The sequence below is a fragment of the Saccoglossus kowalevskii genome, chromosome 14 (assembly GCF_978046115.1).
Source record: "Saccoglossus kowalevskii chromosome 14, keSacKowa6.1, whole genome shotgun sequence".
Lineage (NCBI taxonomy): Eukaryota > Metazoa > Hemichordata > Enteropneusta > Harrimaniidae > Saccoglossus > Saccoglossus kowalevskii.
The window spans coordinates 7620652-7636097 of record NC_140654.1 but is presented as its reverse complement, the minus strand read 5'-3'; the positions used below and the strand labels follow the sequence as shown (position 1 = coordinate 7636097).

General features: G+C 36.6%; 1 protein-coding gene across 2 annotated transcripts; it reads right to left on the bottom strand.

The window, feature by feature from the left end:
• Nucleotides 1-309: 309 nt before the first annotated feature.
• LOC102807946 (tetratricopeptide repeat protein 38-like) lies at nucleotides 310-13722 on the bottom strand. Of its 2 annotated transcripts, XM_078006730.1 has the most exons (14): nucleotides 13664-13722; nucleotides 10184-10261; nucleotides 9951-10032; nucleotides 9114-9285; nucleotides 6002-6184; nucleotides 5351-5426; nucleotides 4907-5026; nucleotides 4678-4734; nucleotides 3312-3350; nucleotides 2534-2612; nucleotides 2103-2268; nucleotides 1652-1814; nucleotides 1290-1363; nucleotides 310-709 (listed from the first exon to the last, which is right to left on the bottom strand). In XM_078006730.1, exons 1-14 carry the CDS (start codon nucleotides 13682-13684, stop codon nucleotides 619-621), a joined length of 1401 nt encoding a protein of 466 aa, XP_077862856.1. In that variant the 5' UTR covers nucleotides 13685-13722; the 3' UTR covers nucleotides 310-618. The 2 variants fall into 2 exon arrangements, with proteins under 2 accessions (XP_077862856.1, XP_085363976.1); XM_085507850.1 differs by lacking the exon at nucleotides 3312-3350.
• Between the last annotated feature and the right edge of the window lie 1724 nt (nucleotides 13723-15446).

Here is a 15446-nt window from a genome sequence, read left to right as displayed (position 1 = left end):
AACCTGGTTAATGATAAAAATAGACACAGGACCTGATTAAACTGCATCTGTATATATGAAGGTTGATGACCGATAGATTGTGTGTACATACTCATATTATGCTGCATGGGCTCGTCATTATATTAATTGATCGTATTATTACACAAGTCTGACTTTCAATTTGACAGTTTGATTCATGTTGTGTCTACGCCCATGTGTCTGCCTGATACTGCCAATATATTGAAGAATATTGTACACCCCATCACAAAATCGCACATCATAATTTGAAAAATGTACACCATAACACAATTTTCGCACCAGATAACATGATTCTATACAAAACAATTTAATATATATAGTACATTTTTATGCATGATAATTAGTTAAACAAAACAAGTAATAGAATACATGTCAGTCTGCCTCATCGAAAAGTAAATAAAAATGTAGCCTATCAAAACGTGTTGAAAACACACGATAGTACGTACGTTTATGTAATATACACAATATCATAAAAAAAAAAACATTAACAAAGTGTGATCACATTTTATATAACGGTTTATTGATGGTGTCTGGAAAACTGATCAAAGCAATAGTCTTGCGTTTAGCAAGGGTCGAGGGTCAAGCATAGTATAAGAAATTTCATTCAGGACTCTCGGCAGTAGCTTTTTCCAAGAGCCTTGCAGTCATCGGCGATCCGGGTTTAAACGCGTCTCGTTCATACAGTAGGCTCCTATAAATTGAAAAGTACAATGATTAGGAAACACACAATTCACTTTAAACATTATTAACAGACCGACAAACTACTAAAATTACTTCAAATGGCAGTGCATCATCTGTAAACGCGTTTCCTTGGCGTAGATTAATACACGTGAATCATGATTGGCGTTGCGAATCTAGTCGCGTTTTGGGCGTAAAATGTGGTAAGTCTCCCAACACACTGACGGCATATAATAAAGTAAAATAATTGAATTCTCCACACCACTATATTCAATTTAGAGTTGATTGTTAGTTAAGTCGACAGCAGAATTCTAAGCGTCAAACTTTCAATTTTCAAGCTGCCTCTGATTGGACGTTAGGTGTTAGGTTTCGGTAGCCAATCGGACAAATATATGTATACTAAGTAGCTTCGCACTGACGTCCCATTGGATACTCGGTTAGTACGACTTCACATCATTTTACATAGCATCGACAATTCGTCCAATGACATGGGTCTTTCATCATTGTTATTACCGATCTATATGTCACATGATGAGGGGAGGATCACGTCAATAATATAATTTTGTAAAGATAAAAAAAAATAGAGCAAGTACCTTGCAAGTAGTTTATGATCCATTTCTGGCGACTTCAATGCGGAATGAATAAGCAGCAAGTTAAAAACATCTCTCTGAGTAAAGAAAACGTACCTTAACATCAAATAGACAATCTTTGGTGTCAATGTGAGAAGTATTCAATAATATTAAACACTATGCTAATTTAATAAATGGATGAGAAAATTGCAAAATCTACCACGCCAAATAAATCGAATTAAATTCACTATCACAGACAGTGTTTGAGTAATTATATTGATATATTTTGTGGCATCTATGTAACGTTGATCAATATAGTAACCTCTCTTAACACAGTGAAATAACCATTACACTACTCGGAATATAATTATTGGAATACATTGTACCTGTGCGTCACTTCCAGTAATTTGTCGTGTATTGTATCTCACTGGATTATACGTGTTAACCACCTTAGCAAAATCACCACAGTGATAGGCATTTAGTGATTCACAAATCGGTATTCCTACTTCCTCGAATGTTTTGGCGACGGTGTGGTCACTACTCGAGCTCCTAAGAAACAACAAAATCATTCCTTTTAAACAATGTTGGGCATCTACCTATATGGTGCATCATACCCGAAAAGTAGAAAATAGTATACTCGTTAACACCAGAATATAGTCATTTATTCAAGAAATGAGAACAAGCGTAGATGACTGGGCTCTAAAAGTATGATTTCCCCAAAATAAGCAATGGTGTAACTAGTTGTTTAAGTAAGTACATGATTCATATCAACATTGACACACGTGTTCGACATTCGTTATATCATATTACTTTAAACTTAATATTACGGATTTTCACCTCACAAAATTCCGTATTGATTCAAATAGCTCATTTGCAATCCTTTGTTGTTTTGCTCCCAGTGCGGCCATCATGAAGTGAAGATCATTGAAGACCAAAGCTTGATCATCCACGTGAGTCTTACTAAAATTAAACACTTTCATCCATCTTGGCCCGACATTGACACCTTAAGTAGAATATTAACTTTCAGTTATGAAATATATCATATTGAATAAAATAACACTGCACAATATTTACAAATTTAGAGATAAAAACGATAGTCTATAAAATGTTATTGATCTAGAATTGATAAATTCACGAACACAGAAATTATAAGTATATAGACTCTTAATTAATTAATTTAATAAATTATACTTTCATTGGCAGGCTCAACAGTTTCATGCGTGTATAGATTCAGTCACTGTGTACTCTGCAACTGTGTATGTACTAACCTTCATATTCTAAGCGTTGGAGGAAAGAGGCTGCATCTGAGATATCTAACATAACCCCACTGTCTACCTTAGAGCCAACCTTTTACAAGAAGATAAATATGACACTAATTATACGCCAACAGCTGAGGCGTGTTGCTGTCGCGTATTCACGGTGGCCCATTATTTCCACCATAGTTTGAATGGAGGAATCTTGATGAAACATGACCGTCAATAGATTAGTTTGATAGACGATTGCATTGTTGAACAGTTTAATATAAGTATTTATTTATTTATTTAGCAACTAGTTTTGGATTGAAGATGCATATTACAAATTCATACTATCATTGCCTGTCAACTGGCTGAAGCCCAATTACTAACACGGAAATGATGGACAAAACAGAACAACTCAAGTATTCACAAGTAATGATAGAAATACGTCAGTTATTCCGCGGGAACCTCTGCACTTTGCCACAAGTACAGCGTGCACTGAGGAGAGGGACAGCACACGGAACCGAAGATTTACGTCCCATTAAAGCCATTCTCTCGGTTACGAATGCCGTGGTTATGGTAAGAGGCTAGAATATCCTTGTTTGCACCCAGCCATGGGAGTCGAACACATAATCCCTGATGATAATGGTGAGACTGAATATTGTGCCGTATAGGTACTACGTATCAGTTTACCATTGATCGGGTGCGGTGAAGGTCGGGGTGGTGGTTCCGGTTACAAACAATTTAAGCAATTTAGTGGCTACTGTGATCTTCTACATATGGAATACCTTGTGTCAGAATAATTACTTACATATTCATCATACAGACTCAAAGCAGCTTCGTAATCACCCTATATGCAAGAAAGACAAAGTAACACAACATTTCATAGATTGAAACCTAGTATCGTAATTAATGTTTACTTGTATTGGTACACGCTACATGCGTCTATCAACACATGCGTGGCGAGATATGTATAAACTATTACAATAATGACCTGGATTGAAGTATGAAGTTATAAAATACTGTGCAACCTGTATATTTGGTGTAATGTTACATTACTTACAAATTGTGTTTTATTGCTGGCTCGAATTTCTTTTTGAGCCATAGCTTTTCGGAAAAAGTAAAAAAAGGCACTAGGTAGCTTCTGGGTAGATTTTGACAATATGGTATAGTAATTTGAAATTACAGAAATCAATAAAATCAGTAGAACATATTCAAACACATAATAACCATTTTAAACTTTTAACATAATATTTAAAATTGCTGCCATGGAACGATTTGTGGTGGTTGGTTATATCCAACAGGTCGTGCATTTCCAAACGCAGGAAGCCCTTCAGAAGCTGATGGCTTCTAGAACCTCATGTGAAAATGTGGAGCAGCTAACATGGGTGCCATGTTGCACTTTGCATTGGATATTAGTACCCCCTCCCATACACACTACATAGTTCGATAACATAAGGCTCTATTCCTTAGCTGATGAGGTCAACATGTTGACCTTATACTAGTAATGCTAAAGGGGTTTCCAGCTCATTCGACCATTTGATTCTTAGCCCTAAAGAGATTAGGCCAAAGGTCACCCCAAGTCACTCTGTGCAGCCAGATTGATCTCTGTTAAAGGGAATCACACATCAAGTGTCTGTTTGAAAAACAAGTGCCGCTCTAAGCATGAGGTTAGCCTGCGTGAAGTGTGAAGATGGAACTACTCCAATGAATATGACATCAGGTCCGGGTGATTGAACGAAGCATATTGGTGGTAAATTAGCAGAGACAACAGAAGTGGGGGTTCACATTCAGTGTCATTGTATAAGGTAAGGGATGTAATCATTATATTTTGTACCAATCTGCAACAAATTGACAAAGCTCAAACAACACAGTGGTGATTTTGGCCTGAGAGTCAGCAACGATGTCGTGTACTCCCCTGATGTGACCGCACAACACTGCTGGATGGGAGAAATTTGGTCAATGCAAGCTGCACTTCCAATTTCCCTGCCAATGGAGGCAAAGACTCCAAATATTTGGTATATAAAAAAATCATAGTTTGAGTTTCGAATCCGATGATAAACTCAATTTATAAGTTTGTGAACATACAGTAATATGTTATAAACTGTTAAGATCAGAATTTTGGTAAATATGCTTCAGGCGGTTATTGGAATTCATTAGAATAATCAGTTTCATACCTTTTCAATATAATACAGGCCCAAATGCCAATATATGTGACCCTCAAAAAAGTGTTTCTGAAAATGAAATAGATAATATCAATTGTTACTAGGCAACATTCTAATTATGGAAAAAATGCTTACAATTTAATGAATATCAGAGTACACATACATATTATACCAAATGATTCTGGTGAATACAATTAATTTCATTTATAAATACAAATTCAGCAACATTTAAGTTAATTACCTGACCATTATGAGCTGTGTCATTAAGATAGCGTATACCTTCATCGTATCTACATTGCATCTCCATTACATGTGCTATTGTATGGGTAGCCCAGCCATCACGAGAATTCAGTTCTAATGACTGCAAAAAAAAACACTAAATCGTGAGTTAAATCAGCAGTGACTGATTTGAATAGCTAATGTGGCATATTCGTTTTGTTTTGTCATTGTAAGTTGTGTATGATCGTGGTGTAACGTGTTAATTATGTGTCAGTCATTTGTTTTATGTTCTTTGACTTGAAAATTCTATCTAAATATTATTTGGATACATTCTTATTGTATGGCTAGCCAATTTATAGCGGGAATATGAAATGCATGAAGATAATACGGCTATTTCACAAGCTTTCAATAAAATTCTAGCTTATATATATATATATATATATATATATATATGGTGAAATTGTACCTGTAGAGATTCTTTTTCCGCCTCATCGAAGAAGTTAGTCTCTTCTAATCCAAAAGCATACAAGCTCTTCAAATACCTGGCATAAAATAAAAAAGCATCTAGTTTAGGATGATCCTTTCAAAAATGTACAAACAGTCAAAATATCTATTGAAATTTGCAGAATATGAATGCAATACAATAACTGATGATATCATGAAGTGAAAAAATGTACGTATCAAGAAAGAAAGTGCTGTAGCTTCGAAATCACTTGCACGTTAGTTCACATATATACAATATAACAAATAATTTGACAATATGGGCTATGGCTATATTGACGGAGAGATGGACATATCAGATTAAATCAAAGATCAACAAAATATTTTAAGGTAGTCAAAATTCATATCAATGACTAAAGAGATTAGTCGAATTGCAAACGTGTACTAAAGGACAAATAGTACGAATACTTGCATTTGGGTTAGCGTTTTTTCACTATAAATGGATACCGCACAGTCCCGTAAATCCGTTTAGCGTTATGTATAATTATTATTTGAATGAAACTGGACCAAAGGTGTGAATCGCCTCTAATGTCGAATATAAAAAGCCATGCGTTTGTTGATTTCCAAGAGGAAGCATCTGAAAGTACACTTCAAGTGCATTGTGTTTTACACTTACCCGTACATGCTTTGCGATACTTTCCCTGACTTCCAGTAGGGCATGACACGTGCAGCACAATCTCTGTACTGTGCCATTTCACCTCGATAGAAATAACAGTCCAGAGCAAACCGAAAAGCCAATGCATCAGTTGGATGTTGCAGCAATATCTCTTCAAATGTATCACTTGCCCCTGTAAAGTCCCTATAATATGATGAATATTGTAACAGGATCAACGATTATTTCTGTATCAACTAACTTAAAGATGTAATACAACACATAATTGCATATCAATCGCATTCTATGGCAAATCCGTCTTGCCATGGTGTCACACACTTTTACAATATATATTTTAAGCATTATCTCAAAAATTGTGACTTAATAACCTTGGCATTGTATTGCACAAGCTGATCAATATAAGTCTTGGAAGGCAAAGTTGACTGGACTGGTCACAGCCGCCTTGAATACTGTATGTTTTAAAAAAAATCACAATAAATGTTCGCTATTTTATCTCATTACAATTTCCGAGTAAATAATTTTGTTGTATGTGGGTGTCGCATACGACTTATGTACCACTTCCGTGTCACTGAGATGTTCTAGAACCGTACTGTGTCTGGGTGGAATATTCTAGATTTTGTTTAGAAACTGGTTGAATAGGTAATAGAACACTGTAGGAGGCAATAGAAGGTAATGGAACATTCTAGAAATTGGTAGTAAGTTCCAGACTCATTATGTATGCTGATGTAATGGTCTATTTATAGACAGTGTGGGTATATACAGGGGAGTTGTTCAGCACTGATTTCAGATCGGAGATCTCGTTGAATTGTATTGGAGTTTAAGTATCTAATTATTGGAGTAGTGGAGTTTTACCGCGTTATTGTACTTGATGTTTGCAGAGTATAATAATAATACCAGTACCAGTTGAAACCTCATCTGTTGGCTCCGTGTTCGTATTTTATCATCGCCGCCAGGGAAGTCTTTCTGTTAATGTTGCCATTTTGGTATTTGAACCATCACACCTGTACTATACCAATTACGGTAATATTACGTTGCGTGTGACATCTGGGGGCTCGTCCGGGATCAGTGAAGACATATAGAAGACAACATGGCCAGCGAAATGAAAGATATGTCGAAACAAGTGTTGATGGAATGGGCGGATGAACTGGGAATGACTGGAGAAGACAAAAGGAAATTTATTTTGGAGCAATTGAGTTCTCAGCGGGCTGACAGACAAGCGGCAAGGGACGAGAGAAAGGCAAAAATGGAAATAGAAGTAGAGGTGAGGAAAATGGAGATTGAGGAAAGAAAGGAAAAGTTACGACTGGAAGCGGAAGCAGAACAGCGAGAAAAGGAAAGGGAAGCAGAGGTAAGGAAAATGGAGATTGAGGAAAGAAAGGAAAAGTTACGACTGGAAGCGGAAGCAGAACAGCGAGAAAAGGAAAGAGAATTTGAGTCGACGAGATTAGAGCTTCAAGCAGCAATGCCGGGGTTCCAACAGGCTGATTTTGGCGGTCAACGAAATGTGGTCAGTGATGCACAGTCACCAAAGTTGCCTGCATTTGTTGATGGTAAGGACGAACTTGATAGTTATTTATTGCGGTTTGAGAGGTTTGCAACGAATGCGAGTTGGCATAGAGATGGATGGGCCACAAAATTGAGTGCGCTGTTGACTGGTAGAGCACTGGAAGTATATTCCAGGATGTCCGACATTGATGCAGTTGACTATGATCGTGTGAAGGTGGCGCTATTGACAAGATACGATTTCACAGAGGATGGGTACTTGAAGCGATTCCGTGAAATTAAACCTGAAAGTTCCGAGAGTCCTGACCAGTTAATTGTGCGGCTTAAGAATTATTTTGCTAAATGGGTTGAGTTGTCAGGCACTGCAGCAACATATGATGGTGTTACCGACTTGATGGTGAAGGAGCAGTTTATTGGTGCCTGTACAAGAGATCTTGCAGTTTATCTTAAAGAAAGAGCACCCAAAGATTTAGATGAGTTGGCAGTAATAGCAAAGCAGTACCTAGTGGCACATGGTCGACAGTTATCCACGAAGGACCAGGTGAAGCGTAACGCTAATAAGACTGCCATTAGAAATACTGATGTGAGACAGGGTAGTAGTATCCGGTGTTATGTATATCAGGGTGTTGGTCATCGAGCAGCACAATGTCCATTCCGCGTTACTGATGACAACCATGACAAAGGTAAGCAGTGCCCTCAGTGTGGTGACATAGGACATGTGGCTAAGTTCTGCCGTAGTGGACAACACAGGGGTCAAGAAAGAAAGAGTGTCAAACCCAGCACTACTACTGGTGCAGCTGCAGTGGTTAAAGAGGAGTCTAATATCAGTGCTAGCTGTGCTGTTCAAATTGACAGTGATGTGCCTAAAACGATTGAGAAGGACCATTTGTTGTTAGCGTCGGGGGAGCAGTTAAAGGTTGTGAACGGTGCATGTATGGAACGGAGTGGCGTTGTGGAGGACAGGACTTTGCCTGTGGGTCAAGGGAAGGTTGGTGACACAGTTGTGACCATGTTGAGAGACACTGGGTGTAATGGCATTATACTCAAGAAAAGCTTGGTACCAGATGACCAGTATACAAAAAAGATGGGTCATATATTGATGGTTGATCGTACTGTAAGAAGAGTTCCAGTCGCCATGGTGGAAATTGATACGCCATATTTGAGAGGCATGGTTGAAGCATTATGTGTGCAGGACCCAATCTATGAGTTAATTGTTGGGAATGTGCCCGGAGCAAGACCACCAGATGACCCGGATCCAGTGTGGAATGCGAGTGGAGCAGTAACAACCAGAGCGCAAGTCATCATCGCCGCCATGAAGTCTTTCTGTTACTGTTGCCATTTTGGTATTTGAACCATCACACCTGTACTATACCAATTACGGTAATATTACGTTGCGTGTGACAGTGGGTGTATGCGACAATAGACAATTGCATTACGCATGACCATTTAATTACTGTGAAAACACTTTCAGTACTTAGCGCCGTCTTTATTGGAAATGTTACTGTGCTGTGGTAACCGTGGCGAGGCGATTTGCCGTGGTCGTGGGCTTGATTACCATGTTGCGTGTTTATCACATGTCTGTAATATGTGTATAATTTGTATCTGTACTCACCCTTCTGAAAACAACTTAATAGCTTTAATGTGTAACTTTTCTCTCCATGTGAGCGTATCATTATCTGCGCTTTGTACCATTTTTTCTATATTGCTTTTTAGTTCAGGGTTGTTCCAAGTGGATGTTGCCATGCTAAACAATGTGAGACCATTTGATATAATTGGACCCATAACTACAAAAAGACAAAAATCGACTTTACTCTAAACTTATACGAATCAAATTATTTATGGGTATTGTGTAATTACATACATATTTGTAAAAAAACACTCCATGCAGAAACCAGGTGAAAGGCGGAGACAAATTTATTGAAAAATCAGTATCACTAGCTCATAGACGCTAACAACTACTACAAAACTAATAAAATTACAGATTGAATTGAATAAAATACAAAATTAGGCAAGAAACCCACTTTTACCCACACGGACTGGTAGGGAAAAAATAGCGGAAGAAGGTTATGGCGGTAAAATAACGAGCGAAGGAAAAACAATGCTCAAAAAAGAATACAAAAGAGGTATGGACGTTATAGTCCGTGAGCAGAGGTGGGCTATGATTGGCTGGCGACAAGAAGCTGATTGGTTGAAAACGATGCTAGCTTACTGATGGAAATAAACTATTGGAAAATATAGCAGCGATTATTTTAGTGTGTAGTGCAACGCACCCCCTGGTATAAATACAAGCCTGCGTACTTGCTAATATCTTTTCGAATATTGCATAATTTGAAATGAAACCCCTACACTACTGAATGATCAACATGAAAACAAAGTATCATTTTAAGCACGCTATTCTAAATCTGTCAATCAACATTTGTCATCTTAGTTAATAACAGAAATGTCTCACCAAAATTGGGGTCGGCGTCTGTCATTTTCTTGATAGCACCGCCTATCCCATCAACACTGTCATCAGAGAAACCACTCATGTACTGGAAACGGAAATAGATACACGAAAATATAAACTTCAGAAAAGCATCTGTAACTGGTCTTATGTGATTGGGTAAGAGGTTGAAGGTCGTATCCGAAATCAACAAGCTTTAATTTTGATTTCAAACAAGATATGTTAATAAAAATATATACCTGTGTGACTATTGCATCATACATTTTAGCAGCTTCATTGCTCGTAGTTGACAATGGGAGACCTATATTTTCCCATTCCTGAAAATAGATAGTAAACGTATGTAAGACTATAATGTTTGGTGTATATGGGACCATTTTTTTAACATACTCAGGACAACAATTAATACATTTCATCAATATAATCAATATATGTTATATTATAGTAATTTTCTACGATCAGATGTTAATTGATATATATAAAACACAAGTAAACAAATAAATCACCAGATTCCTTGACATTACTCTAGATACAAATGTGCCACGTTCACGTTACTTGATATCGGTACGTACCAAAATGTTTAATCCTTTGTGTTTGCAGAGGGATTACAGCAGTTACGTTCACGTTAGTCGGAACCCACTTGGGACTGACTCGGCTCGTGCTGAAATCACGCCCTCATTCGTAGATATGTTATTTGACCCAAACATGGGAAACAATACGCATAGGATGGTAATAATCATTGCTATACTGAAATTATATCAATTTGTTGTTATGGTATTTATTATGAGTCATCGTGCACATGAACGGCAAAGAAGATTCGAAAACCAATTACTTGTTTCCGTCAATATAGCATTGCAATACCGGTTGCATCAGCACATAAATACGCCTCGCTGAAGACGATTTCACTCATTACAACAGCATCCAACCATATATATCTGCATTTCCCTTCATCGTCAAGTCATACTAGTATAAATCAGCATATGTTCTCTTAAATTTACCACGGAGGGCGTGATTTCGACTCGTGCCGATCGTTCACACAGCAAATCTCGGCAGGTGCGGAGTTTCAGTCCCAAACATCTATCGGGACCGTGATCCATTTTTTTCGACACGTGCCGACTCCGGTTCAGAGTCTCGGCACGTGCCGAGATCTCTAACGTGAACACCACTATTAACTTTATACTGGCAGATTTATGTACAACATTAACATATTACCTTGAAAGATTACGGACAATTGACATATAGCTTTAATGCAAATAAATTACAATAATTAGCCGGTAGCATGTATCACTTAAGTATACTTAACGCATATAACAGCTATGCACCGGTACTGTGTGGATAACTTGACATCACCAAATTCACATGTTCCAAATAACAGAACAGTACAATTATCTCAGAATTGACATTGAGAAAAGTTAACAGAAATAAGTAGTCACTGTATACAATCACAAAAATACATATTTATATCTCATTGAACTCAGGCAAAAACAAAATACAGGACTGATTAGGATTATACTAAAGCCCTGAACATTATAGAATGGGATTTGACCGAAAATTATTAATACAAGTTCTTGCCTGCATGCTGGCATGCATGAAAACAAGAATGGCTTGGAAATTTTGTGTAAGCTGGCACTCTTCCAGTCAAAACTAATTATTGGGATCAACAATACATTATATATATATATATATTTATATATATGTTGTCTTTCAAGGTAATCTTTCAATATATTTAAACATCATACTATTTTGGATGAAATTATTTAATTATTGCGCACGTATTTATGAATGGAACATTAGAAACATGAAAGATATAGACTATTATTTCGGTAGGCAAAAATGTTGATGACGTGCAAACAATCATATGTGAGTATGGTAACGTTATAATGTGGGAGCTTCAATTAAGGAATATCGTGTACTATTTATTTATTTATTTATTTATTTATTTATTGCTTCCCTTTTGTAACAGGGGCTCATTATGTAAACTAGGAGCTGCACCAAATAAGAAAAACATTTCACTCAAAGACTTATGGATAAAAAAAAAAAACTTTTGATAGACAAAAAGAAATTAAGTTACATGAACTAAGATAACAAAATTTAACAACAACAAAAGACATCTAAAAGTAGCAACAAAAAAAAAAATAAGAAAACTAAAATATAAGAAGTACACTGGAAAAATATTAAATATTATCTGTATACCTCTTTCTACTGTCCATGGCATCAACTAAGAATTTTTTTGTAAAAGTATCAATTTCGTCACACAGGACTGAATCATACTGCCTTGTACTGTCACCCAGGATTAAACATAGCACTTCTTTGTTTGCTATGAAGTTTTTATGTAAATTTATTTCATTTTTGTTACATAGGAGCATTTCAATCCCTTCCATTAGAGTTTTTCTCTGTGCTGAAAAACATTCACAATGTAATATGAAATGCTCCAGTGTTTCAGGTTCCTTTTTGCAACATGGACAGATACAATCATTATTATCCAAGTTTTCCCATTTCCTTTTCTCATATGCCAAACCAAGAGTGCAGGATCTTGCCTTGAATTTTAATTGGGTGCCCTTGAAGTTGGATAAAGAATTTAAATATTTCTCACAATATTTTAAATTTGTTTTAAATTTTCTATAATGAACGAGACATGATTTCTCCGCCATTTTTTGTTTCCATTGAATCTCGTCACTTTTTACAATCACATTTTTAATATTTCTTTCAGACAGATTAGTGAATTGACTTTTGTTTATCTTTATATTTCTTTCTATATCTTCAATGCTATTTAGCCATGGCCAGGTCTTAATCAGATTATTCTCTTTAACTGCTGTTAGTTTATTAAAAATAGGTGCATTATTGTCTACTATCACATAACCCTATATCAGATTCGTGCATTCGGCGATCGATATATTTGCATATTAATTCTCAGCAGTCAAAGACGTCATGTTAGGTTTCTGCGCCCGTGCAACTCAAGACGTCATGATAGATCTTACAAATCGGTAATCGGTACAATGTCGATGTTCTAGATACTAAGAATGAAAACAGGGGATTAAATCCTACATGACGGGCGACGTGGTCAGCTACACCCCGCCCTTCTATCGTGTCCTGTCGTGCTTTATATTTAAGAAATAAATTCACATAGTGTGCTATAAAACTATGCTAAATGGTTCACTGACTCGAGGTTGTCATTACAATAAATAATCGTTGGTTGTTTTAACAAAAGTAGAAGTCGTATTTTTGTTCAAGATTTGACAAGTCATTTTGTCGATTGTTGGCAGCCATTCGTTTTGTGTTCTTGGTCTCGTAGCCATTCCTATACAAGTTTATTTTAACCCTTATTCTACTAGCCCAAGGTACATGTTTACATTTCCTGAACCGGAAGAAGGCGACGTACGTGTAGGTCACATGGCCTGGATCAAAAGTTTGTTAACTGGAAGTATTATTCGAATCTAAAATAAAACACTCATTACCATCCACTCAAATCGCCGTATTATCCTCATACCTGAGCAAGTACACACTTTTTGAAGCGCACAGTAAACGGCTGAGATCGGACCGCAACATTCAATGATAACATGAGTACTTGTACTGTGGCGGCGAAGCCTCGCGACACAGACCAGATAGGGCGCGACAGGGCGATCGAATTCGATGTTTACTCAAACACAGTTGACCAGAAGACATACCTAGTAGCTCGCGAGTTATTACGTCACAGTATTATAAACGTAAACTAACTAAATTACCTTACAATCCTTCCAGCTCATAGCGTCATGTGAATGTATCGCAGCTGACCAAGATGTCAAATTACGCATGCGCATATAATTAACAGCTGGTGTACGCTAGTCTATGCCGTAGCCCACTACGCAGTATAGTAGTAGTACAAAACAACTTCAATTTCCTGGGACAAAACGACAATTTCCGAGGACTAAACATTACTTTCCCAAGACGTGCTAAAACGATAAATTCGCGGGAGAAATTATATTTTTCGAATGAAGTTTATTTTACATTTGTAGAACAAAACATTCAATAGATTCGCAAAACAAAATTCCTCTTCGCAGAATTTTTTATATCATGTCGTTTGTCGTAATCCCCTGAATATTCTGGCGCTGTTCAATCGAACACGAATGAAATTATGCGTACTCGTACTCGACCTTGACCTATAAAAAAGGCAGCGATCATTCAATCGCGCAAAAATGATAGATTGTGGAATGCTCAAATCATGAATCGCGAAAAATCACATTACAAAATTATTCATTCATTTATTGCTTTATTTATTAATCAAATGCAAGTTATACTAAGTCTACAAACAAGTTTCGGTTGGCATTATTCTCCATATCTCTCAGTTTTATTTTTCTTCTTTGTCTTTCTGATTTGTTTGTAACTTTACATTTTATTTTTTGATACATTTGACATTACATGTAACTATGTAACTGAAAATCTGACAAAATTATTTTTTTTGCTTGATATCAAAAACCTAACAATCAACAAAACTTATTTCCGGTCGACAAACCAGTATATCGACCCTGGCCCAGGTATATAATGGTATATAATATACTGGTACGTGACAGTACATTAACAAGTGACTGGCACCTGAAAGTTTCTCTAAAAAAGTTGGTGAGAAGTACAATACTAAAGTACAACATTGAAAGCTAAAAAATCTTTACAAACATATACAAATATACAATTCATATAAAACCATACAAATCTGGCAACAATAATAATTCACTTCTCTCAAACGTACATTTAAACAAATACATTCAAAAAAGTGTCACTGGACGTAGATGGCGCTGTGACAACAACATGAACCGCTATATATTGGAATTGATTTGCTTCCATGTTGAGTATAGATTTTAAAGCGCCTTTGTCGGATGATGATATCAAAAAAAATACATGTACGCATAAACATAATTCATATACCGACACAAGATCAAAATCAGATAACGGTACCGTCTCCATTGGCACAGACATGTAGATATCTCGTAAGTAAAAGAATGACCCGACCTGTGTTTGGACAGCCGATTGTTGGACCTGTTTAACAAGGGGCCCGGGACTTGAATAAATTAGTTGTGCGATACACCATCTTTTTGCCAGTTGCGGTATTGTTTTTATATTACCTATAATCTGTATTACTGAATTGACATAATGACTTGTGTTCTTGATATATAACTGCAAACGTATCCTAAATATCTTGTATATACGTTTCTAGATTTGATAGCACAACTTTTGATATGCTATCTTAGAATTACCATGTGTATGCCATGTGCTCTGTAACATATATTCATGTAACGTATGTAATAGAAAATCACTGTTACTGAAAACATGTGCAAGATGATTCTAAAGCAAAACCTTTAAAGGGGATGGTTCTCTCGTGTAAACCACGTTACTACTTGATCTATTCTCACAGTGTTCAACTAATGTTATACAACAACACGTGATAGTATCGTGACGTATCCTTCACCAAAGGCATTTTGTCATGCAACTCTTTCCAGCTGTTTGACTCTTACAGCAAGTTTTTAACCAGATTGT